General features: G+C 33.7%; 1 protein-coding gene across 1 annotated transcript in view; it reads left to right on the top strand.

The window, feature by feature from the left end:
- Positions 1-27,614, top strand: part of LOC120421204 (uncharacterized) — a 361,516-nt gene that overhangs the window by 277,718 nt on the left and 56,184 nt on the right. The window contains exon 7 of the mRNA XM_052706357.1: positions 7,836-8,105. Coding sequence (XP_052562317.1) covers positions 7,836-8,105 — 270 coding nt within the window. The remainder of the gene's footprint in view (positions 1-7,835; positions 8,106-27,614) is intronic.

Below are 27,614 nucleotides of genomic sequence, written 5' to 3'. Positions count from 1 at the left end.
AACAAGGTTTTTTTTTAACAAACCATACGATTATTAAATCAACGGACTTTTTTGACATATATATTTTAAGGCTGATAATATTTTACAGAATACTATAATTTCAAAAAAAAATTTTTAAATATTTTTTTAATTTTCCAAGGATTTAATCTGATGAGTAATTCTCGCTGAAAGTGGACCACTATTTACACAAGGTGCTCAAAAATCAAAAGCAATGCACTTTTCCAATAGCCCCCACCAAGTTATGAATGAAACCATGTTTGGTTGGTTGAATTTGTCCTCACCTCGGCGCCACAAAGCTAAAACATTTTTTTAAATTGGTAATTTTTTGACTTAGACGCGTCTACAAAATTGCTGATAACTTTGCAAAACTTCAACGAACCCTTGATGTTTAGGGGTGTTTTGGAAAGGAAATGAGCAGAGCTTTCAAATGAACTTGTCAGAAAAATACCGTTCCATACATTTTTTAGCCACAAAACACCAATGTATTTTTAAAAGTCATTTTTGAAGGCCGGCGCCCCGCTTTATCGGAAAACTGACAAATCCATTCGAAAGCTGAGACGATTTCACATAAAGGTCCAATAAATCTAAGGTGTATGTTCCTCCTATCTTTTTTAATCTAATTTTGATTCTGAGAGCGCAGCGCTCCGTTCGTATTTCGGGCGCCCAAAATGTTGCATTAGCTTGCCCCAATTTAAGATTTTGTCAAACAATATAGGTGCTCACTTTTTAAATGATAGTTTATTATCCAAGGATCAAGATGTACTATCGATAATTGACCAATATTTAAGTTTTTGGGTTCTGCCAGGCAATTTAATGTCGAAAAGTTGTTTTTGTTTACTTTTTTTTGTTGTTAAATGCTTATTTACAATTGGGTGGACATTTTTACAGAAAAACTAATGAATGTAGCATGTAGGAAATTTCACCACGAACATTTTTCTCGAGGAGAAAACGTAATTTCGATACTCCAACGCAAAGATATTTGAGTTTTAGTGAGAGAAAAAGTGCCAAATTTCGAGCCACACCCAAAAGTTATTTGCGGTAATATGCTGTAATTTTAATCGCTAGTAAATTCGGTCATATTTCATCTTTTGCTCACTTTTAATTGATGTTTTATTCACGGATTTTTTTATGGAGAATGTTTTTTTCAAGTTCTGATTGTTTTGAGAATGTCAGAAAACCTCGTTTTGTGATTTGGCTGGTTCCAATGTAAACTTAAAAATAAATGAAAACTTTAGATTTTTTAGGATTTTTTTTTATGATTTTGTGGAACGATTGTATATGTCTAAATTGACAGTCATTAATTAATGACGATTTCCATAACTTTGCAAGGAATAGAAAAATTGCTTCCAACCATTTCACTACATGCAAATAACATTTAGGCGTGGCTCAAATATCACTGTTCACTGTTTATCTGAAATTTGATTGCAGATCCGAATTCAGCGACCTAAATAACTATAAGGATCCATACTTTGGTTTCCAAAACATATGCCGCATGTAAATAATAGGCCGTGCTTGTTAATTCTGGGAAATCTGTAAAATTGGCATTATTTTTTCTCACTAAAACTCAAATATCTTTGCGTTGGAGTATCGAAATTACGTTTTCTCCTCGAGAAAAATGTTCGTGGTGAAATTTCCTACATGCTACATTCATTAGTTTTTCTGTAAAAATGTCCACCCAATTGTAAATAAGCATTTAACAACAAAAAAAGTAAACAAAAACAACTTTTCGACATTAAATTGCCTGGCAGAACCCAAAAACTTAAATATTGGTCAATTATCGATAGTGCATCTTGATCCTTGGATAATAAACTATCATTTAAAAAGTGAGCACCTATATTGTTTGACAAAATCTTAAATTGGGGCAAGCTAATGCAACATTTTGGGCGCCTGAAATACGAACGGAGCGCTGCGCTCTCAGAATCAAAATTAGATTAAAAAAGATAGGAGGAACATACACCTTAGATTTATTGGACCTTTATGTGAAATCGTCTCAGCTTTCGAATGGATTTGTCAGTTTTTCGATAAAGCGGGGCGCCGGCCTTCAAAAATGACTTTTAAAAATACATTGGTGTTTTGTGGCTAAAAAATGTATGGAACGGTGTTTTTCTGACAAGTTCATTCGAAAGCTCTGCTCATTTCCTTTCCAGAACACCCCTAAACATCAAGGGTTCGTTGAAGTTTTGCAAAGTTATCAGCAATTTTGTAGACGCGTCTAAGTCAAAAAATTACCAATTTAAAAAAATGTTTTAGCTTTGTGGCGCCGAGGTGAGGACAAATTCAACCAACCAAACATGGTTTCATTCATAACTTGGTGGGGGCTATTGGAAAAGTGCATTGCTTTTGATTTTTGAGCACCTTGTGTAAATAGTGGTCCACTTTCAGCGAGAATTACTCATATGTTTCTCAAATTACTATAGGGTTCGTTAAAAAACACAACGAAACAAGTTAAAGGGGAACTAGCGACTTTGTAGTGCTGTATGCATTAAAATTTGTATGGAAATTTTATTCAAAAAAGCCAAATTTTGTGTAATAAATACAAATTTCTAAGTGTTACATTGAGTTCGTAAATTAAAAAAAAAAAACTGTATCTTGAGATGGGATTTCCTGATCGATTTGGTGAAAATGTGCACCGTTTTGGAGTTTTAGACATTTTTAATTTATAATCTTGAGAAATTTTAGCATTGTTCGTTTTTTTTTTATACTTTGTGAAGAAAATCCAACCACGAAAAAAATATATATGAAAAGCTGAAAAATTGTCTACAATTTTCTCTCTGAGACATTGAAAATCGGACAGTAATTTTCAGAAAGAATTCGAATCGATGAAAATTAGTTTTTTAAGTGTCAACTAATTAGCCTGTACTTTTCAACTGATGCTATCTCGATTTTTTTTAAAAGAGCCGTTAAGAAATTCTTAACGGCTCTTTTAAAAAAAATTCTGCTGATATTTTCTCAGAATATTTATACGTTTATTTAAACAGTTATGAAAAACTGGGAGTTTCATCCGAAGTTTTATTTAAATTCTTTGAGAGGTAAAAATAAAAATGAAAATTCAACATTGATAAATTTGAGATTGAAATTTCACCGTTAATTTGATAAAATTATCGATAAAATATTTCTCAACAAGCGAGGGGTGAGAATAATCTCAAAATCTTAAAATATGATCTAAATTTAGAAATGAGGAAAATTGTCATTTTTTATTTGTATTTAATTTATTTTATAATTTTGAAATTATTATTATAATCGAAAAGATCAGAAAATTTCACAAAGGTTTCCATTGTTATCAGGTAGGCGTGGCTGAATGGTTACGCTGTTCGCTTTGTAAGCGGATGGTTCTGGGTTCGATTCCCATCTGCTCCTATCGAGAAATTATGGAAAGAAGGAATTCTGAACACTTGAATATGAACGAAAAGTTCATTAGCTCGCGGCGGGGTTCGATCCCCCGTCCTTTGGGTCAGCAGACAAAAATGCTAACCACCAGACCATCGAGGCTTAGTTGACTAGAAGGATTAAGAATGCTATAAGAATCCAAGAATCTTGATTGGAATCTGTGTACCTAAGAACAGGAAATGCAATATTGAATGTAAGTTGAATTCAAGGACACATACTGGTTGCATAATTTTTACGCGAAAATTGAACTTTCAACACGACCAGAATTCACCACAAAAAGTTTGGTGAACCGAAAGCTTCCAAAAATGAATCCAAGAACATACGAAGAATTAAGGACTATAAATAGATTTGACCGGCCGCATCACTTACCACGGTGAATCCTGGCTTCACACCCATCTTACTAACACCCTCAAACCTCACGTGATACTTTGTCGAAGACGCAGCCGATTTAGCGGTCTTCATCACTCAAGTATCGGACTAAAATTCCTTCCCCGTGTCTTACCACTGGTCGTGGCCGGCGCTGTGATTGGCTAGCATGATAGGGACATTTGAAAGTTGCGAAGTGGTGATGATTGGTTCCTACTCTTCATCTGTGGTCCACGGAGCAATTCTTGGAGGTCCTGGTCAATAATAGAGTAGCAACTACGGGTAGACACCAATAATAAATAATAATAAAAATTTATTTTATAATTTTGAAATTATTATTATTATAATCGAAAAGATCAGAAAATTTCACAAAGGTTTCCATTGTTATCAGATCAATCCAATATTTATTGAAATAACTTGAAATTGTCAATGGCTTTTTTTGAATTTTTTTTTGGTGATATTTTCTCGAATATTTATAAGTTTATTTAAACAGTTATGAGAAACTGAGAGTTTCATCCAAAGTTAGATTTAAGTTCTCTAAAAGGTTGAAAATAAAAATGAAAATTCAGCAGTGATAAATTTGAGGTTAAAATTTCACTGTTATATTTGATAAAAATATCGAAAAAAATAACCTCAAAGAGTGAGAGGGGTTGAGGTTGAGATTTTCAAAAAAAAAAGTGTCCACTTAGTTTACGGATGATCCCGTGCAGAAAAATACATTTGCCTTCCGGTTCTGGTCAAGGTTGAGCTCGAGGGGAAGGCAAAAATAAAAACAAAACTATACATTCGCTTACTTTTTCAAAAGGTCCTATTTGCATAGGAAACCTATGGCGCGATGGCTGTTTTGAAAAATTTATCTAGATTGTTTCAAGGCTAATTTTCCAAATTTTGATGCAAAAAGTATCATTAAATGCTACTCAATAATGACAGAATATCATAGAATTCATAAACATATTTTTTCCCCGATCTATGGTTCCAAAATTTTTAATTTGTTATAAGTACAAAGGTGTCCTATTATATTTAAACAACAATAAACAACTTGTACAAATCCTTCTTAACAATTAACAATCTAGTTTTTTTTAATGAAAATTTGATTTGTTCAAGTTTCTTGAATGCAAATTCCAAATTTTCAGAAATAACTTCTTTTACTGTACACAATGATTTTTTGCACACATATTGAATGGGGGTGAAATTACATCTTTTTTAGTTTCATCCCAACTTAAAGACACAAAATGAAACATCCAAAAATTGTGTCCTATTGGACCAAAATTTGGTTTCTGCTGACCACGAACTTTGTTCGCCAAAAATTGAGATTTTTTGGTGCCATGAATATCAAATGAGGTTAGAAAAAAAAGCATAGCACAAGAATATCCTGGACAGTTTTGCCTTATCTGGTATTTCATTAAATTGTGGAAACACGATAGCAGCAGCACTTGGTGGGTGGCCCGTTTAAATGCGCACGATTTATTAGCAATATTGGCCCGTTCATGTAACACACTCGAAAGCCGGAAACGGTTCCAGCGTGTGAAATGGATGGAAAATTGCTTTACGATGCCCGGTGCTATTAAATTTCAAAATTTCAATAGGCCATTCAGCAGCACAGAACAAACAGCCGACCGAGCGGTTCCGGATTGACATAATTATACGCCTGAATCGCGGCTAATCATCGGCCCTTTCCCCGTGCGTTGACTGTGAACATCAACAACCAGCGCGGCGGCGGTCCACCAACCAGCCGGGACAGTTTCAACAACCAATTAAACTTTGACCAACATACGTGTCCCGATGCTGGCGAGAGTCGATTAGATTAGGGTGGTTCAGTTTTGAGTTTTGTCGACTTCTTCGAAGTCACGTCTGAGTGAAGTGCACGTCAAGTGCGCCAACTGCGAGGGTAAAAACGCAGCATTACTTCCGAATTTCCAAATTTCCAAATTTTCAAATTTCCAAATTTCCAAATTTCCAAATACCCAAATTTCCAAATTTCCAAATTTCCAAATTTCCAAATTTCCAAATTTTCAAATTTCCAAATTTCCAAATTTTCAAATTTCCAAATTTCCAAATTTCCGAATTTCCAAATTTCCAAATTTCCAAATTTCCAAGTTTCCAAATTTTCATATTTCCAAATTTCCAAATTTCCAAATTTGAAAATTTCCAAATTTTTAAATTTCCAAATTTTTAAATTTCCAAATTCCCAAATTTTTCAAATTTCCAAATTTTCAAATTTTTAAATTTCCAAATTTCCAAATTTCCAAATTTCCAAATTTCCAAATTTCCAAATTTCCAAATTTCCAAACTTCCAAATTTCCAAATTTCCAAATTACCAAATTTTGAAATTTCCAAATTTTCAAATTTCCAAATTTCCAAATTTCCAAATTTCCGAATTTCCGAATTTCCAAATTTCCAAATTTCCAAATTTCCAAATTTCCAAATTTCCAAATTTCCAAATTTCCAAATTTCCAAATTTCCAAATTTCCAAATTTCCAATCTTTCAAATTTCCCAATTTCCAAATTTTCAAAATGCGCCAACTGCGGGGGTAAAAACGCAGCATTACTTCCGAAATTCTAAATTTCCAAATTTCCAAATTTGAAAATTTCCAAATTTCCAAATTTTCAAATTTCCAAATTCCCAAATTTTCCAAATTTCCAAATTTCCAAAATTTCAAAATGCTCCAACTGCGGGGGTAAAAACGCAGCATTACTTCCGAAATTCCAAATTTCCAAATTTCCAAATTTGAAAATTTCCAAATTTCCAAATTTCCAAATTTCCAAATTTCCAAATTTCCAAATTTCCAAATTTTTAAATTTCCAAATTTCCAAATTTTCAAATTTTCAAATTTCCAAATTTCCAAATTTCTAAATTTTCAAATTTCCAAATTTTCAAATTTTCAAATTTTCAAATTTCCAAATTTTTAAATCTCCAAATTTTAAATTTCTAATTTCCAAATTTCCAAATTTTCAAATTTCCAAATTTCCAATCTTTCAATTTTCTCAATTTCCAAATTTTCAAAATGCGCCAACTGCGGGGGTAAAAACGCAGCATAACTTCCGACTGCTTCGCAGTCACATCCTAATCCCTCGGCACTCGATATCTCGATAACCAGCTGGGGTCCAGTCGCGCACTATTGTTCGAGTCAATAATTAATTTCCAATCCTGGCGAACCTAACCCCTATCATCCGGTACTGGTGGCGGTGGTTCAGCCGGGCACATCACACGGATCATCAGCCGCGGCCGTTTCACGTAACGCGGCCATTATGGTCGTCCACGGCTATACGGGATATTATATTCTATGATGATGGCATGTCCGGCGAGAAAGGGTCGTTTGATAATTATTGACCGAATTGATCCGCGGTTGGCTTTTGTGTGTGCGATGGAATGGGAATTAATACGGTTTAAATTTGATATTCGCGGAATGACGCTGGAATTGGATCACTTTGCATTTGGATTGTGGTTTGCAAATTGATATTGCTGAACACTTCTTAAATGAATTGGTTTGTGTCCTTGCTAAACATTATGTCAAAAGTGACCTAAAATTAAGACTAGTGCAAGGTTGGTGTCTCGACTTCATTGATCGACTATGTTGGTGAGTGTCTTCGCTAGGACAAGCTCCTGTTCGAATCTTCCTCTATGTCTAGGCGGGGCCCGATAATGTCCAATGACCTCGAAATTTGGGCGCCAGGTTCTTTTCCATTCTGAATCAGGTCATTCGAAGCAGCGAGACGACTTAATATCCTAATATCAAACTATACTTTCTCATAATTTTATTGCCGGTCAGCAGGGTTCTTAGTCGAGACATAAACCAACCTCACTCTACGGTATAAAACAGCGACTTCAACAAAACTCACCTAGATACGAACAGCAGCGCAAACTTTCAGTCGTATTCTGCAAATTTAATTACCCACGCCAAGCCATTGACTTTTACTGACAAACAACAACAGGGGGGTGCACAAACAAACAAACCCCGCACAAACACACCCAACTAACTCATCAGCGTATTCGCGTCCCATTTGCCTCGACAAACGACAACAATAAACAACCAGATTTTCTAACCCTTCTCTCTTCCCCCATTGCCTGTTTGTTATTGCAGAGTTTCTCCAAACGCACCTGAAAAACGTCCTCGCCAGTCACCAGCAGCAGCAGCCGGAATATGTGACGGTCGCATCGTCCGGAACGTCAAATGTGACCGGCGGCGGCGGCGGCCATCAACCGATGGCTGGGTCGTCATCGTCGTCCCAACCACCTCCGTACCATCAGCAGAGCTCGCCATTTTACTCCAGCAGCAGTGGGAAAGGGTCCACCATTTCGTCGACCGCCCTCGGCAGCAGCACATTCCGGTCCGGGTCGGTCAGCGGGGGAGGTAGGTTTGATGAAACGATTGGGGAAGGGTTTGTGTCTTGGCTAAAAGGCAATTGAAAAGTTTGCAAACTTGAAATTTTTCTGATCGTCTTGGTCAACACCAACTGGAATATTTTCCAAGTATTCAAAATATTTCAGTACAAAAACGCTACCCAAGTTGGATCTTAAAATTTAAGTGATATAAATTTAATTCTACCAAATTTCCTTATTTCCAAATTTCCAAATTTCTTGGTTTCCGAATTTTCAAATTTTTTAAATTTTTAATTTCCCAATTTCATAATTTTCTAATTTCCTATTTTAAAAATTAACAAATTTTCAATTTCCAAAATTTTCAAATTTTAAAGTGTCCCGATTTCCATGTTTCAAATTAAAATTTTCCAATTCCAATTTATTTTAATTTTAAAATTTACAAATTTTGATTTCCAAATAACCAAATTTAAAAATTTCCGAATTATAAAATTCTAATTTTAATATTCTAATTTTTAAATTTCCTAATATTCAAATTTCCGAATTGTCAAATTTCTTTATTCCAAAATTTTTGATTTTCCATTTTTTCAATTTTCCAATTTACTATTTTAAAACTTACCAATTTCCAATTTCCAAAATTATTAAATTTCCAGATTTCCAAATTTTCATATTATAATTTTACAATTCCATTTTTTTATATTTCCAATTTTCAAAATTTTGAAACTTCGAAATTTCCCGATTTCCAAATTTCCAAATTTCTTAGTCTCAAAATTTTTAAATTTCCCAATTTCCAAATTTCTATATTTTCAAACATCTAATTTTCCAATTTTCTAAATTTCTAATCTTCCAGTTTTCCAAAATTCAAAATTTCCAAATTTCCAAATTTTTAGATTTCTAAAATTTTAAATTTCAAATTTCCATACTCCAATTTTCCAACTATCCGAATTTCCAAATTTCCTGATTTCCAAATTTTCAAATTTCTAATTTCCCATTTTTTTTAATTTTCCAATTTCCTATTTTTAAAATTTACATATTTTAAATTCCAAAAAATTTCAAATTTTTGAATTTCCAGAATTCCAAGTTTTTAAATTCTTATTTTCCAATATTTGTTTTAAATTTCTAAATTTTTTAGATTTCTAAATTTACAAATTTCTAAATTTACAAATTTTACAATTTAAAAATTGCTAAACTTACAAATTTACAAATTTCCAAGTATTCAAATTTGAAAATTCTAATTTTCCAATTCTAATGTTTAAATTACAAATTTCCAAATATTCCATTTTCTGAATTTCATACTTTCCGAATTATCAAATTTCTTAGTTAATTTTTTTTCTTATTTCCATTTTTCAGTTTTCCAATTAACTATTTTTAAAACTTACAATTTTCAAATTTCCAAAAATTTTAAATTGCCAGATTTCAAAATTTTTAAATCCTAGTCTTACAATTCCAATTTTTTAAATTTCCAAATTTGGAAATTTGCTAATTTCCCAATTTCCAAATTTCCAAATTTTTTAGTTTAAAATTTTTCAAATTTTCAAACTTCTGTATTTTAAAACCCGCCCGTGTGGATCCGTCCCGCCCGTGTGGATCAATCGGACCGCGCACTGGACTCACAATCCGGAGGTCGCTGGTTCGAATCCCGCGGCGGGCGCTCTAAAATTCTTTGTGTAAATATGGGTATTCGGCGCCGTCGCTCCGTGCCATACTTTCAAACACTTAGGAGCCCAGGGCGGCGAAGTCCTTGTAGTTAAAAAGGAAGACACAAGGAAGTGGTTGGTACTAGCAATGGTGGCCGACAGTTATAAAGTCAACTTCGTTTTCGTATTTTAAAACATCTAATTTTCCTAGTTTTCAAATTTCAAAATTTTTATATTTCTAAATTTTTTAAATTAAAAATTTCCAAATTTCCAAGTTCAATATTTCCAAAATTCCAAATTTCCAAATTTTTATATTTCTAAATTTTTTAAATTTCAAATTTCCAAGTTCCAAAGTTTCAAATTTCCAAATTCCAAATTTTTATATTTCTGATTTCTAAAATTTAAAATTTCCGAATTTCCAAATCCCAAATATCCTATTATTAAAATTAAAAATCCCAATTTCCAAAATTTAAAATTTCCCGATTTCTAAGTTTTCAAATTCTAATTTTCCAATTCCAATTTTTTTTTTAATTTCTAAATTTACAAATGTCCAAATTTCAAAATTTCAAAATTTAAAAATTTCCACATTCATAAATTTTTAAATTTACTAATTACCAAATTTCCATGTTTCCGAATTTTTAAGTTTAATTTTCGAATTCAAATTTTCAAATTTCTAAATTTCCAAATTTTCAAATTTGAAAATTTCCTGATTTCCAAATATTCAAATTTCTAATTTCCCATTTTTTATTTTCCAATTTCCTGTTTTTAAAATTTACAAATTTCCAATTTCCCAAATTTTAAAATTTTCCGATTTCCAGATTTCCAAGATTTCAAATTCTCATGTTCCAATTCCAATTTTTTAAATTTCAAAATATACAAATTTCCAAATTTACAAATTACTAAATTTACTAATTTTTTAATTAACAAATCTCCAAATTTCTAAATTTCCGGGTTTTAAAATTCAAATTTTTCAATTCAAATTTTTAAATTTCCAAATATTCAAATTTCCAAATTTCCTGATTTCCAAATTTTCTGATTTCCGAATTTAAAAATTTCTTATTTCCCCATTTTTTTTTATGTCCTATTTTTAAAGTTAACAAATTTCCAATTTCAAAATTTTTTAAATTTTTAAATTTCCAGATTTCCAAGTTTGTAATTTTCAAATTCCATTTTTTTCAATTTTAAAATTTCCAAATTTCCAAATTAACAAGTGTTAAAATTTCCAAATTTCTGAATTTTAAAATTTTAATATTTGAATTTCCAATTTTTTTAACTATCAAATTTTCTTATTCCAAAATTTATAATTTTCCTTTTTTAATTTTCCAATTTACTATTTTTAAACCTACAAATTTTTAATTTCCAAAATTTTTATGTTTCCAGATTTCCAAATTTTCAATTTCTAATTTTACAATTTCAATTTTTTAAATTTCCAATTTTCCAAATTTGGAAATTTCCAAAATTCCGAAAGTTCAGAATTTCCAAATTTTCTTAGTTTCAAAATTTACAAATTTCCCAATTTCCAAATTTTTATATTTTCAAACTTCTAATTTTCCAAATTTATATATTTCTAAACTTCCAAATTTCCAAAATTCCAAATTTCCAAATTTTCAAATTTCTAAATTACAAATGCCATAAAAAGGAAAGAGCAGTTTTTGTGATTTGGGGTTGGGTTTGGGTTTTGCGTCCTAATGAAATATTTGGTTTAAATTTACCGAAAGTGATTAAATGATTTCAACCCTCTAATTTTAAATCTACCAGATAAACGGCTTATGCCTGCGATGTTTTTATTTAATGGTAAATTTGAGAGAAATCACATTTCAAACTCAGTCTAAATGATTGAATCCTTGAAAAATGCTATTTTAGGTGAAATCAGATTGAATCTCTATACGTCGATTTCGATCAATTGAGGATGCGAAGAATCTGGTTCAAAATCGATGCTATTGGTATATACCAGTGGTTCTCAACCTTTTACGTTGCATTCCCCCCTTGGCTGATTTGCAAGAACTTCATTCCCCCCTCCTTTATTTAAAGCTTATTTAATTGGTGAAAATGTATAAATAACATAATTTTGGATTTAGATTTAGATTAATGTTTCAAATAAAATCTTGAAAATTTTGAATTAGTGATCGCGAAATAAAATGATTTCTTTGTTATTTTTAATTTGTCTGAATCAACCTACAACAACTAAAAGCCAGAAAAATTTAAAATAAAGCTGAACGGGTAATAAGAAATAAATTCTTTTATCTAAAAAAAAACGTAAAACAGATTATCAAAAAAGTGTCCACGTAGTTTATGGATGGTACCTAAAGAGCAGCTCAGATTAAACGACAGCAAAATGAAACTTCCAGATATCTTTAAAAAAAATCTTTTTGAAGTATTTTTAAGAATTGACAATTTTATTTTGTGATTCATATAAAAACATGAAATATTGCTAAGAAAGTATCAGAAAATGATTTATTTTGGCGAACACGTTCAGACCTTCAATTTTATTTGCATAGTCATTCCTCCCCAAGAAAGTCTAAATTCCCCCCCCAGGGGGGAATTCCTCACTGGTTGAGAAACACTGGTATATACGGATATTATGATATATTGATGATTTGTGATTTCTCTGGTTCCATCATTCCCTTGCATTCATCAGCCATTATGTCTGTTCAGTCTAATGTTATAATAAGTAGGAAATACTTCAATGTTTAATATAATCAAAATAAATATTTAAATTGGGTAATTCTCCGCCAACTCACACAGCAGTTGCCCCGACCCCTCTTCGATTTGCGTGAAACTTTGTCCTTAGGGGTAACTTTTGTCCCTGATCACGAATCCGAGGTCCGTTTTTTGATATCTCGTGACGGAGGGGCGGTACAACCCCTTCCATTTTTGAACATGCGAAAAAAGAGGTGTTTTTCAATAATTTGCAGCCTGAAACGGTGATGAGATAGAAATTTGGTGTCAAAGGGACTTTTATGTAAAATTAGACGCCCGATTTGATGGCGTACTCAGAATTCGGAAAAAACGTATTTTTCATCGAAAAAAACACTAAAAAAAATTTAAAAATTCTCTCATTTTTCGTTACTCGACTGTAATTTTTTTTGGAACATGTCATTTTATGGGAAATTTAAAGTACTTTTCGAATCTACATTTACCCAGAAGGGTCATTTTTTCATTTAGAACAAAATTTTTCATTTTAAAATATCGTGTGTTTTCTAACTTTGCAGGGTTATTTTTTTAGAGTATAATAATGTTGTACAAAGTTGTAGAACAGACAATTACAAAAATTTTAATATATAGACATAAGGGGTTTGCTTATAAACATCACGAGTTATCGCGATTTTACGAAAAAAAGTTTTGAAAAAGTTGGTCGTCATCGATCATGGCCGTTCATGGTCACCCGCGACAGACACAGACGACGAAACAAAGAGAAACGCAAAAAGTAACTTTTTCAAAACTTTTTTTCGTAAAATCGCGATAACTCTTGATGTTTATAAGCAAACCCCTTATGTCTATATATATTTTTTTTTGTAATTGTCTGCTCTACAACTTTGTAGAACATTGTTACACTCTAAAAAATAACCCTGCAAAGTTAGAAATAACACGAAATTTTAAAATGAAAAATTTTGTTCTAAATGAAAAAATGACCCTTCTGGGTCAATGTAGATTCGAAAAGTACTTTAAATTTTCCATAAAATGTCATGTTCCAAAAAATTTTACAGTCGAGTAACGGAAAATGGGAGAATTTTTAAAACTTTTTTAGTGTTTTTTTCGATGAAAAATACGTTTTTTCCGAATTCTGAGTACGCCATCAAATCGGGCGTCTAATTTTACAAAAAAGTCCCTTTGACACCAAATTTCTATCTCATCACCGTTTCAGGCTGCAAATTATTGAAAAACACCTCTTTTTTCGCATGTTCAAAAATGGTAGGGGTCGTACCGCCCCTCCGTCACGAGATATCAAAAAACGGACCTCGGATTCGTGATCAGGGACAAAAGTTACCCCTTAGGACAAAGTTTCACGCAATTCGAAGAGGGGTCGGGGCAACTTTTCCCGATTTCGTGTGAGTTGGTAGAGAATTACCCTATTAGTTTTTCACCAAAAACTGTTATGTTAATGTAAAAATCCACTACCTTAAATATCATTCACACACTTCAATCACCGATCGGATAAAAACCACTCCGTCAAGAGTGCTCCGCTCGACTGACGTTGATTAAAAATGCAACAATACTCTGACGGTTATCCTTCATCCTGACATCCAATATTTCAATAACCCATCCAAGCGTGAATATGTTTGCTCAGTTCGTGCAAATTCAGTGCCAGAGAAGCACAGCGAGTGACTGGATTTATCATTTATCGAAATGCGAAAAATTGCAAATGATAGTGTCCTGTCACCAATAATAGAGTTTTACCCTGTGTACGTGAGAAAGTCAGTGAAAGAGAGAGAGAGAGAAAGAGTGCCAATCCTTTCGGAACGAGCTGAAGGACGATAAATTGATTGCATTAGCACTTTTGTTTTTTTTTGTTTTGCTCGATATCAGCATTTCCAAGAACAAAAGAGTGCAGTCCTTTGGACGAGGATAACGAGTAATAAGTGGGGAGGGGAGAAAAAAAAGTTGAGTACTCTTTCACATATAAATTTAATCATATTTCATAGTGCAATGCTGATCAAAGGCAATGCCTCTCCCCCCTTAATCAACGCCATCTGCATAGCAGTATAGTGGGAAATGCATCACTACTCGAGTTCAATTTGTGCTCTTGTAAAAATGCTTGAGACAACTAGGGTAGACCACCCTATTCTGCTTATATTCGAAAATGACTACGAAAAGGGTAAAGGTCCCAGTAATTAAACAATTTCCAAAAGAAAAATCGTGAAAAAGTTCCCTCAATTGGGCCACCTACCATAATCCGCACTATTTGCCTGATTGCTTGGTTGTCGTCAACTATTTTATTAGAAAGAAAGTCGAAGAGTTGTGACGATGGGCCAGCTCACTGCAGCTGAACTGATTTGAGTGGAAAAATCTTCCAAGGAGGAAAAACGAGGATGCGAAAAATGAGCTGGATTGCATCGCAGTGATTGAATTGCACCTCCCGGCAGAGATTGCGACGTGGCTGTTAGGGTAATTGAGGAGTACATTGATGGTGGAGAACTTGAGGAGATGAAAAATGCACTGCAGGTTTGTTAAACTGCCTCAAATAAAAAAAAATAATGAGAAATAATTATTTAGAAAATGCTTATGATATGAAATTGAGATTGGAATTTAAGATTAGGATTAATACTAGGAACTTGGACTTAGATTTAGAATTAAGATTTATGTTTCAAGATTAGGATTAAGTATTGGGGATTAAGAATTAAGAATTCAAGATTAAGGAATATAACTTAGGATTCAGGAAACAGGATTCACTATTCGGATAAGGAAAACAATTTGAAAAAATGAATTAGGGATAAAGATTGAGGATTAGGTTTTAGGGTTTAGGATTAGGATTTAGGATTTAGGATTTAGGATTTAGGAATTAGGATTTAAGATATAGGATTTAGGATTTTGGATTTAGGATTTAGGAATTAGGATTTAGGATCTAGGATTTAGGATTTAGGATTTAGGACAGGGGTGCCCAAAGTTTTTGGATGGCGGGCCAAATTCTAAGCTCAAATGAGCTTGCGGGTCAAATGTGAAAAATTGCTAATTTGAACAATTTAATTAAGTTTTTACAATCTATTAAATTGAAAATTACATTTATCAGTTGATTTTTTTTTTCTATTTCGTGTATTTTTTACATTTTTGTCGTTTTCTAATATGAGAACAAAAAAAATGACCAACTTCAGCAGTTTTGTTCAAAGAAAACTTCGAATCAATTGGTTCTAATTTATTAAAATCAACAAAACCAAAAAAATGCAAAAACAATATTATCCGTAAGATTTTCATTGCAATTTGCATGCCTCAACAAACATGAAAATCTTAAGAAATATGTTTTAATTGTGTAATAAGTTTAAATACTGGTCTAAATACGGACTGGTCAATGTTGAAGGGTGGTTGAACATTGTGTGGATGAAGACAATCGTAATTTCACAAATATATTGATAATGAAAAAAATGTATTTATAATGATGAATCGTTGCAAGAGGATTTCTCAACAATTATTATTCTGATTTCAACAAAATATTAATAAATTTTTGTCTGCCTGAATCAGAATTTAGTCAATAAGATTCATAATCAAAATGTCATGAGTTTGAATCCTGACGTGAAAATTTTCTAAGTGCAAAATAAGTTTGAGGACCAGCCCATAATAAAATGGTCCGTTAAAATTTTTAAATTAGTGTAGAATAGCTAGTTGTTTGATATTTTTTCTGTTTCGTACTTAAGTGAAATTTGAATGTTTTATAACCCATTTCCAATAATCTTTGATGAAAATTTTGACGAAATAACAATTTTCAATTACATTTAAGCTTTTGGGATTAAAGCATGGATAAACCATTTCTTTTATATTACCAAAGAAATAATATTTTAGAAAAAGCTCAAACTAAACCTGTTTTTTAAGAATTATAAATTTAATTTACATATGGGTCAAAGGGCCATTTTACATGACCTTTCAAAATGGGTCCGCGGGCCACAAAAAATCATCTCGCGGGCCACGTTTGGTCCGCGGGCCATACTTTGGTCACCCCTGATTTAGGATTTAGGACAAAGGATTTAGGATTTAGGATTTAGGATAAAGGATTTAGGATTTAGGATTTAAGATTCAAGATTTAAGATTTAAGATTTAAGATTTAAGATTTAAGATTTAAGATTTAAGATTTAGGATTTAGGATTTAAGATTTAGAATTTAGGATTTAAGGTTTTAGGATTTAGGATTTAAGGTTTAGGAATTAGGATTTAAGGTTTTAGGATTTAGGATTTAAGGTTTAGGAATTAGGATTTAAGATTTAGGATTTAGGATATAGGATTTAGGATCTAGGATTTAGGATTTAGGATTTAGGATTTAGGATTTAGGATTTAGGATTTAAGATTTAGTATTAGAATTAAGGATTTAGGATTTAAAATTTTAGATTAGGATTTAGAATTTAGGATTTAGGATTAGGATTTCGGATTAGGATTTCGGATTAGGATCTGGATTTGATTTCTAGGTTCGAGCAGAAACTTGCAATAGAGACCACAAAAGACCTGGGGGTCGTTAAAGTGGATGGTTTGATTTGATATATTTTTTTATTTGATCTTGGATTAGTATTTATGTTTAGGCTGTAGGATTAGGATTTAGGATTAGGATGTTTGATTTGTGACTGGGAATTGTGGTTAGGATTCAGGCCGAGGATTAAAGAATATAGCATTAGGATATAAGATTCGGAATTTAGATTTAGGATTCGGATTTAGAGATCAACATTTGGGAATTGGGATTAGGATTTAGGGTTAGGATTTAAGGCTTGGGTCAGAGAAAATCAGCATTTTAAATTTTAAGTGAAAAACAATAGACTTCAAAGAATAATTTTGCGATTTAACTATAAATGAATGCATTTCCAAACACCTTTTTCGAAGCACTCAAACTTTTAACGAACCACGTCAACGTCACCAAACTTCCACTTTTTAATTATTCATCAATTGATTATTGACGCCAAAAGTTTGCCCGAACCACCCCTTTCTCCAACTCTCCCAACGATTGATGGCGCTGATCGAGATGTGGCACGTGCTTCATTATTCAGCGATGAGGAGCCTCCAAGAGTGAGTGACGCGGTAATTCAACTTGAGCGGCTCCGGAACGGAAGTTTGCTTTAGTGTTTTCCGGAATATCCGGCACCGGGTGAGGAAGAGAGAGAGGAGTGTGTATTGTTTGCACTTTGAGAGCGCGAGAGAGGCTTCCTTAAAGCGGTTTCGCGAAAGTGGTTTGCACTAATTGAGCTCGTTAAAGATAGATTACCGAACCAGTTTGAAGTTTCATCGCTGGGGGTTTAGTTTTTGGGAGAAGTTTTTTGATGGAAATAAGTATCAAATTGGGGGGAAGCTTACGATATGGCTTGGTTGCTAATTTTTTAGGAATTAGGAGTATTTTTTTTAAATTAGTAGTATGCTTTAGGATTGGGATCTAGGATTATTATTTAGGATAAGTATTTAGGATAAGGATTAAGGGTTTAGGATTTTGGATTTAAGGTTTAGGAATTGGGATTTAGGATTTAGGATTTAAGATTTAGGATTTAGGAATTAGGATTTAGGATGTAGAATTCAGGATTTTGGATTTAAAATTTAGGATTTAGGATTTAGGGTTGAGGATTTAGGATTAGGATTTATGATTCTGAATTTAGGATTTAAGGTTAGGATTAAGATTGGAATTTATGATTTAGGATTTAGGGTTTATGAATCAGGAATTAGGAATTAGGATCTACGATTTAAGATTCAGGATTTAGGATTTAGAATTTAGGATTTAGGATTTAAGGTTTAGGAATTAGGATTTAGGATTTAAGATTTAGGATTTAGGATATAGGATTTAGGATTTAGGATTTAAGGTTTAGGAATTAGGATTTAAGATTTAGGATTTAAGATTCAGGATTTTAAATTTAGGATTTAGGGCTAGGATTAAGATTGGAATTAAGGATTTAGGATTTGGATTCAGGATCAGGATTCAGGATTAGGGCTTAGATTAAGGATTTGTTATTTAAGATGTAGGATTTAGGAAGTAAGATTTATGATTTGGATTTAAGATTGGGATTTAGGATTAGCATTGAGATTAGAATAAGAATAAGCATTTAGGGGTTAGAACAGACTAGCTACCAGATTTCGAATTTCAAATTGCCACTTTTCCTCGTTTTCGCTCGATACCAAGAGGAATCGTCCAGGAATGTTTTACAATCAAATCAATATTTTATTTTCTAACCCGAGTATCAAAATACTTTTTAAAAGCATAAATTTGGTATATTTTAATTTCTAAGGATAGCTTTCCAAACGTTTTAAATCATTTGCATTCTAAATAATTATTCTTGAAAATTTCACCCCAGAAAAAAATAAATTAAAATTACAAACTTAGGTTGGAAATATTTTTGGAAGTTTATGTCGCCGCCTTCAAGATCATTCCGAAAAATCAAGGGCAAAAAATTGTTTTTAAAAAACATCAGAATTTTTACAGAAAAAAAAGTCCAATCCAAGGTTGTTAACGATAAAATTATCGAGGCTCGATAATGATAACGATTATGTGTTTCTTGGCTACGTAGCTCGGTTTAAATGCATTCAAAATTTCGGTTTAAATGCATTCAAAATTTCGCTTCGTTTGATACCCATATTGTGTGTTTTTTTTTAATTTGAGTATTTTCAAAAAATAAGGTAATTTGTGAAAATTTCAGTATTTTCCAAAAACAAAACTCTCATAAATTGAAAAAGCATTAAAAAAATAATTCGTTTGATACCCATATTGCGAATAATAAAAATTTGATTATTTCGAAAAAATACAGTAATTTGTGAAAATTTTAGCACTTCAAAAAAACTGTAATATCTCAAACGTTCGACAGTGCGAGGCGTAAGAACCGCGGGGAAACCTGCAGGGACTTTCTTTGCATTAAGAGCTATCCAAGGTGTGGTAGACTGCGAGGAGCAGTAACCAGCTCGGAGCTCGAAATAAAGTAGACAAGTCGCCTTGATGTTCCAGCCGAAAAGACTGATTTTTGTTTATTTGAACTCGGGTATTTATACTAGTCAAATTTGTTGCATCACATGTAATTTGAGTGGTGACACTTACGTGCTACAGTATAGACTTCTGGAGTTGGCTTGTACTGGGTTGAACCCTTGCGCTGGCTCAGCAGGAGTCAGCGTCCCGGCCAATTGTCGATGAACCGAAATATGGTTCGAAAAAGGCTATACGCAAGCATCAGCAATTATGCTTGCGCCAAGTGGTTCTAACTGTGTGTGGGCTCTACAGCCAGGCAGGGTTTGTGTTTTGAAAGACAAAACCTGGTCTTGTTGTGCGAGGTCCGGGCATGGTAATACAAATGGAAAATAAGTGTGAATGGGTATGTTGGGAATGCAGTGGTGTTCAGACTATTACAAAACTAATAAATTGAAAAAGCATACACAATTCCAGTTCGTTTGATACCCATATTGCAAATTAATAAAAAAATGAGTATTTTTGAAAAATACAGTGTCTTGTGAACAATTCGAGTACATATTTATACTTTGAAACTAAGGCCGTTGCAAATATTTTTCAAAATTTATGTCGCTCCTCCACCCACTCCTCCACAAAATCAGGGGACAAAAGAAATATCTTTTCAAAAAAGTTTAAAATTTCCATGAAAATAGAAGTCTAATCAACTGAAAACATTCTCAAATGCATTTTTCTGCATTGATAATCATATTTAGCAAGTTTGGGCTTGTTCAAAAATGTTTTAAATTTTTATGAAATTCCAATGTACAGCAACACAAAATTTTTATTTTCCCCAAAAAATATTTTTTTTGGCAATACTTAGATATTTTGTAAACTAATGATGGCAAGACAACTAGACAGGTGTATAATGCATTTTAAAATACCTTTTCATCAAAATGTTGAAACCATGGCTCGTAATTTAAATTTTTATGCTTTTTACTTTTTTTGCCCCTTTGGACTTTGGTCACAGTCGAGGGACATAAACTTCAAAAAATATTTGCAACGGCCTAACTATATTTTCAAAAAAAAAATCTTAATGAAGGAATGAACATTTAACATGGTATGGTTGAATTAATCGATTTTAGAAAGATTTAAAAAATGAATCATCGTCCATTATCGGCGAGAAGATTATCACCGATATAATTATCGAAATAAAGATAACCATTATCGTTATCGTCAGACGATAATATTATCAACGATAATTTCAGCGATTATCAATCTTGGTCCAATCAACTAAAAGCAATTTGAAATGCAAATTACCTGTATTGAAAATTATATTAACATGTTTGGACTCAATAAAAATATTTTGAAATTTTGTGAAATTTCGAGAAAAAACATTTTTTGACGATTCTTGGATATTTTGAAAACTGACGATTGCAAAATAGCTGGGCATTCATAAGTTATTACCATGGCTAGTATTTTCTTATACAAACTTTTAAAAATATATTTTTTGAACCTATCCGAAAATTTTCTGAAAAATTATACATTAAAATTATGAAAATAGTGTTAACTCAAGAAACTTTTAATAATCTTTTTTTATGACATTATAATCAAAATGCTTATCACTTTTTGACTTTAAAAAAATTCAAAATAATTATTTAAAAACAATTTAAGTATCAACCTTTTCAGATATTTTAAAGGTAAAAAAAATGAAAATATAACATGAATGATTTTCCAAAAAAAAAAACTGCTTTTTTTCTTATTTTTTCAAAGTTTTTAAGATCAATTGATTTGACTTTTTTTTTTAAAATTGATTAACCCTCTACTGCCCAAATTTTTTTTCGAAAGTTTTTATTTTTCCCGTGTTTAGGAGGTCATTTTGAGCAACTTTTGTTCTACGAAAAACTTTACTTCTCTTGTTTCATGTTTTTCTTGTTTCATTTTTAGTATTTTAATTTGCATTTATCTTGTTAAGTTTATGTTTGTTTTTGGTAGTATTTGGTCTACTCTACCAAATCCTTTCATTACATTTTGCCTATCTAATTTTTTCATGTTTTTACAGTCAGTTTTTCAATTTTTTGCATGTTTCTCCCATTTTCTGCTATAAAATGGAACCATTATCATTGAAATTGTAAATAAATGCGTAGAGGTATAGTCTGGTGCAATAGAAAAATTACTGCATACTTCTTTTAACTTAAAATATAGGAAATGTTAGTAAAAAACACAGCCAAAGTTGACCCCAAAAAAATTACATTTTTAAAAACATTGGCAAAGTCACATAAAACAAGTCAAACTTCCAACCCTAAAATTTCAGAAGATCAAAAATTGGTTGAAAAATGGATTTTTGGCGATTTTTTAAATCGAAGCCCGTCTAGAGGCGGGGTTGGGTTGTAGAGGGTTAAAATAGTACAGCAGGATTAAAGCGTGGCAAAACCTTGACTCCATAAAAAAAAATAACACAACACAAACTTTCTTCTCATCCAGCCTGCAGTTTCTTGCAGCACAAAACTTTGTTCCGCAAACAAATAATCCCCACTTTGTTCCACCCGCCCCAAAGTCACCAAAGATATAATATTTTCATGAAACGCCCAAACTTTTCCCCCTCGAACATTGCTCGCTACAAAACGTTCCAGCATTGTCTCACAAGGTGGTGGTTCTAAGCCCCCACGGAAAGCCAACAGAGGTTGGTTGGTCCCTTTCCGCCGGTCATAAAGCCCACTTCACACCAACTGTCACGACGACAGCGGCCAAAGAACAAGTGGTGGCGTGTGTGTGGGTGTGTGTGCACTTGCTTAATTTATTTAGAGCTCAGCTGGAAGCTCGAAGAAGCAAGAACTTTTTTCTGGTGTTATTTGGGCAAGGGGGGGGGGCATTCCGAGCAAGTTTTCGGCATTATTTGCTGCTTTGTGGGAGTTGTCACTTTTGTTGGGGTGAGTTTGAGCCAACCCCTCTCTCTCTCCAAGATGATGATGATGCAACGGATCTAACCAGGGTTCTTCTAATTCGTTCTAGTTTCACTTCCCTTGAATGGTTTTTGTCCCTTTTTGTGGGTTGCGGGAAACTCTCAAGTGAAAAGTTGCATCTTCGCTCAGCAAAAGCCCTTATCGAAGGCGATGCACCAGCACCACCGGTTTTTTGGTGGCTCGAAACCTGCATCTATGGGCTCTTCTCATGCACATGCACACCACACCCCACATTTGGTTAAATATTGTATCACAAAGTTGGAAATTAATGCATGTGCCCTGTGCTGCAGAGAGATGTTGTTGTTTGCCACCGAGTTTAGAGCGCATGTTTGTGTGTTTTTCAGGGGATGCAATTTTGACTTTGCGAAGGACTCGAGTTCGAGTTGGTAACATAACATATTTTGTTTTATTTTTTATTTTTGCTGGCTTTGAACAAACATAATTAAGCTTAATTTTGACAAAAAAAACTTCTAGCACATTTAATTTAGGAATAAACTAAATTGCAAAAAGACCAAAACAAAACTTAAAATGAATATTCACTGTTAATTCTGTATTTTTTTTCCTGACCCAAGGTGATTTCAAAAACACCCAACAAGCAAAAAACTGCAAATTAAGTGTATTGGACCTTTACAAAAACCCGATTTCTTTTTTCGAACAATTTGGTGCTCTCGGCCAAGTTGTAGATATGAATGAGGACTTTACCGAAAAAAAAAAAATAATACATAGAAAACTACTTTTCGTAAATTTTTCAAATAACTTTATGATTTCCACTAGCGCGTTCAACCCGGGAAATTCGGGTCAAAATTTCCGGGATTTTTTCCAAGACCGGGAATTCCCAAATCCAAGATTTTTTTAAAATTTTGTCCCGATGTTTCCATAATTTAAAAATAAAAAAAAATGTTTACAGACCCGCAACTCTATGTATTTTTTTATATTTTTAATTTGAATAAAAATATCGTTATCTGATATCTGAAGTTTAACATTGACTAGATATTATTTTATTTGTTGGCATTTCTTATTATTGAGGCATTGAAAAAAAGCATTTCTGTCATTTCATTGAAAAATAATAAAAATAAAAGAAGAATAATTTCAAAAGACTTATTTATTGTTCATTCGTTCATTCATTCAAAATCCAAAGCACCTATTTAGATGAAGGAGAATTCTTAAAACAGTTTTCCCGTTTCAAGATTCAAAACCCGTGAAAATTGGACGCCATAATTCGCACAAAAAAAAACACAGATTTTATTTATTTATTTTTGTTTGTTTTGAAAAACAGTTATTTTAAAACAAACAAAACTCCATCTTTTAAGAAAGTTCTAGAAAGGGCAAAAAATCTTTGGCCAAGTTATGATTTTTTTTAACAGTGATTTTGAAAAATCTAAAGCAAATGTAAAAAAAAGTTTATCTAAATTTTTTTAATGAAAAATCAAATTTGTAACTTAGAAGTATTTTAGTGAAATTTAGATAACGACCACCGTTTTCCAATTTTAACAATTTTTAGGTAACTGTTTCGAAAAAAGTCGCAGTTTTTCAAATTTGAAACATAATGCCCATGTTTGCAAAATTTTGATATTTTGAGAAAATTTCCAACATTTTTTAAAAACTTTGTAAATTGGCCTTTGGTTGCTAGATATGGAAAATGAGATTCTCTGAGTATTGCCTAATCAACACTCGTTTTTTGATCACCGAGATCTCGGGATCATTGTTTAAAAAAGTGTAATTTTCAGTTCTTTTCAAAGTAAGTTGTCCAGAAGTTTTAAAATAAACGTTTGTAAATGTTAAAAATAAGTGATCCTAGCCCATTTAAAGTGTTATTTTTGATTAGGCTGGTACAAATTTTATTTGAAGTTTTTGTCACCAATGGAAGATCAATACCTTTTAATACCAGTGATAAAAAGTTCTACTGTTCTACTGATTTGAACGCTTAGTTTACTTGACACATGGATGTTTGACATAATATTCCATTCAAAAAGCATTTTTCGTGATTGCAAAATAGTAGTTTATGCAACAAGTTGCAAAAAGAAGATTTTTTCAGCACGAGTTGTACATTTATCCAACGAGGTTTACCGAGTTGGATAAATACGACGAGTGCTGAAAAAATCAAGTTTTGCAACGAGTTGCTTACAACATTTTTTGCAATTCCGAAAAACGCTTATTTAATGGAATTTTATGTCAAACATTCATCGTTCGACCAACCCTACAGCCGGTAACAACAAAGTTTTCGGTGCTCCACAGTTTTTCCGAAAATTACGTCGTAAATTCGAAGTGATTGTCCGCGAACATCTCCCCCGGGATGCCTAAACCCGGCCGGGGACGCGGGAACTCGAGTGTGGCCTCGAGGCAGTCCCGAAGCACTTCAACTGGCCGTGTGAAAAAAGGTGCCAAGACGAACAACGCCGCCATCCTAACCTCACCAGCGGGCCAAGATGGAATCAACTCTAATCTGCTCCATGCCAACACCAACATCCGCCCAATTGTACCGGTACGTAGCCCCGTTCGTACAAGAGGCATGTTGAGCAAAGGTGGCCAGAAGAACCAGGTTCCCTCCGGCAGTAATTCTGGAACGCAGCAGCAGCAGCAATCCACAACTGTAAACATCCCTACGAGAAACACGTACACTCCGCTCAGTGACGAAGAACAAGAGGGAGATGACAATGACGACATCAGCATCAGCAGCGTTGATGACGGTGACGACGACGACGACGACGGCTCAACAAGCAAGTCGAAGAAACGGAGCGGCGCTACTACTACGGCGGCGAAGGAAAAAAGACCTCCGCCGATATTCGTCATCGACACAATAGCCGACAGCGTGGACGAGCTATTGGAAGGGCAAGAATACAGCTTGAAGATTGGTAAGACTGCAGTGCAGATCATTACTTTGAGCAAGAAGAATTTCGATAAAGTGCAAATGGTCCTGAAATTGCACAATGTGAAATTTTATACGTTTGACCTTGCTCAAAATGTTCCTGTAAAAATCGTTTTGCAAGGCTATCAAGATCGACCAATTGAAGATCTGACCCAACACCTTGCTGACGTTGGTGTGCATCCGCGAGACATCAAAGTGCTCTCGCGTACGACTACGGTTACAGGTACCCATGTGTTGTACCTGTTGTACTTTGATCGTGGTGCTGTAAAAATTCAGGACCTCCGACGGAACAAGACTCTGGATGGATTCTGGGTTACCTGGAGATTCTACTCCAAGAATCCGGCAGATACAGCACAATGTCATCGTTGCCAGCGCTTTGGCCACGGTTCTCGCCACTGTAACCTGCCACCAAAGTGTGTGAAGTGCGGTGAAGAACACTTTACCGAGAGGTGTACTTTGCCCCGCAAGACGAGCTTGGGCGATAACGACAACGCTCAAAAACATAAGTCCCTTGTGAAGTGCGCCAACTGCCAAGGTAACCACACGGCAAACTATCGTGGGTGTGCCGCAAGGAAAAACTACATCGAGGAGCAAGAGAAAAAGAAGCAGAAATCTGCTGCATCGAAGCAACCTCTGCAGTCTACGAGAGCTACGCCTGTACCTAAACCAACGGTTCCACCAGGGTGGGGCCGCTCATACGCAAGTGTGACTGCTGCTGGGAGTGGCACTGCTGCAGAACAAGATGCCGTCACCGGCGAAAATCTATTCACCTTGCCAGAGTTCTTCTCCCTGGCTGGTGAGATGATGACCCGCTTTCGAACCTGCCGGAACAAGGCGGAACAATTTCTGGCTCTTAGCGAGCTAATGATGAAATACATCTACCACCCGTGAGCTGCATTCGACGTCAAAAGACATCAATCACCTGTGATCTAGTTTTTAAGTTTTCCTTTTTCTATCCCCCTTTCTATAACAATTCTAGTAGGTTTTTTTGTTGAAATTTTTCCTGCTCTTGATTAATCCCTTTTGCTCGTTCTAATAGTATCACTAAGTATAAATTTTGAATTCATAGCTGAAAGGAACTCCAAAACTCTATTTAGGTATATAAGAGAAACAAATTGTTTATTGATAACTGAATGAATAAAAACTGAATTGAATTGAAAAAAATTGAATGTCAAACATTCATGTGTTTAGTAAAGTCATCGTTCAAAACAAAACAATATTGAAAAATGTTACTTTTCGATACTAGTGCTGAAAAGTTCAACTTTTCAGCACCCATTTCAGTGCTGAAAAGTAGAACTTTTCAGCACTGTTGTTGAAAGGTATTAATTTTCCATTCTGTTATTTTTGGTAGGGAAAAGTAGGCCGTTTCGTTTCTCCAGAAGGGCAGGAAAAGTTGACAGTTTCACAGTGGAATTGCAAAAATGATTTTTTTAGCACTCGACGTATTTATCGACTTGTGCTGAAAAAAAATCTTCTTTTTTGCGGCTTGTTGCATTAATTTCTATTATTGAAAAGAGGCGAAAATTTGTCTCCCCCGTTCCATCAATACTTCCTCAAAAATCGAAAAGCAGCAATATTTTTATAAATAAAAAAAAATCCTGTAATAAAATTGTACAATCGATTTGAACTTTTAAGAAAATTTTACAAAATATTTTTTTTTCCAAATTTTAATTTTTAATCTAATCTAATCTAATCTAATCGAACATAAGCGCAGCCAGTGCGAAGAAACCATCCTGGAAGAACTTGCGGTTAGATTACGCCCCAAGTCCTTTCTTGTCAATATTAATAATTGCAGTCCATCCGAGTTACCTCCGAAAATGTATAGCAAAAATTAAAGCGGCCAGGCCTACTGCGTTGCATTAACCGCAGAGACAGATTCTGTGAACGGATCACATTTCACAGAATAATCAGGGGAGGAAGGATGCGTGGACATACCGTACCAAACGCTCCGAATCAGTTAGGTGTGGTGTGTAAGTGTAAATTGGCAAATTATTATATTTTTATGGGGGAAGGGGAAATGGGAAAATTGGGGTTGGAAAATCGGGATTGGGGAATGGAAAAGTGGGAAAAGGGGAGGAGGGTTTATTTAATTTATAATATTATAATATAGGGGAATATAATCAAATAATGATGGAAAGCTCTCACCAAGAAACAGCAAATCTTCAAAAACACAGCCAGGTGGTGTCCCGATAGTCTGACCCCAGGATCTTGACAGGACACAGGCCGGTCGGATGAAGTGGAAGCGTTCCTTTAGCACCGAATATGTCAACTCCCAACAAATATTTCTGGATGTTTCGCTGGTTCAAATTGCACATCCAGGATGATTGAATAGACTCTACCACAGTCTCTTAAAAAGGCATCCGCCATATCCTCCTATTGATTTGATGGCGATCAGTTCCGCTCAGGTAACGGCCTCCTCCAGCTTGGTTAAGCCCTTCCACTTGCTTTTCGTGTTCCTGATCCTTGGCAGTTCCGAACGATTTATTGAATTTTCAACGAAATTCACTTCGACAGCGACAATTAGAAACAAAATTCCC

This window comes from Culex pipiens, chromosome 1 (assembly GCF_016801865.2).
Source record: "Culex pipiens pallens isolate TS chromosome 1, TS_CPP_V2, whole genome shotgun sequence".
Classification (NCBI taxonomy): Eukaryota; Metazoa; Arthropoda; class Insecta; order Diptera; family Culicidae; genus Culex; species Culex pipiens.
Note: the sequence above shows the minus strand (reverse complement) of the source record. Positions and strands in the feature narration are given on the sequence as shown.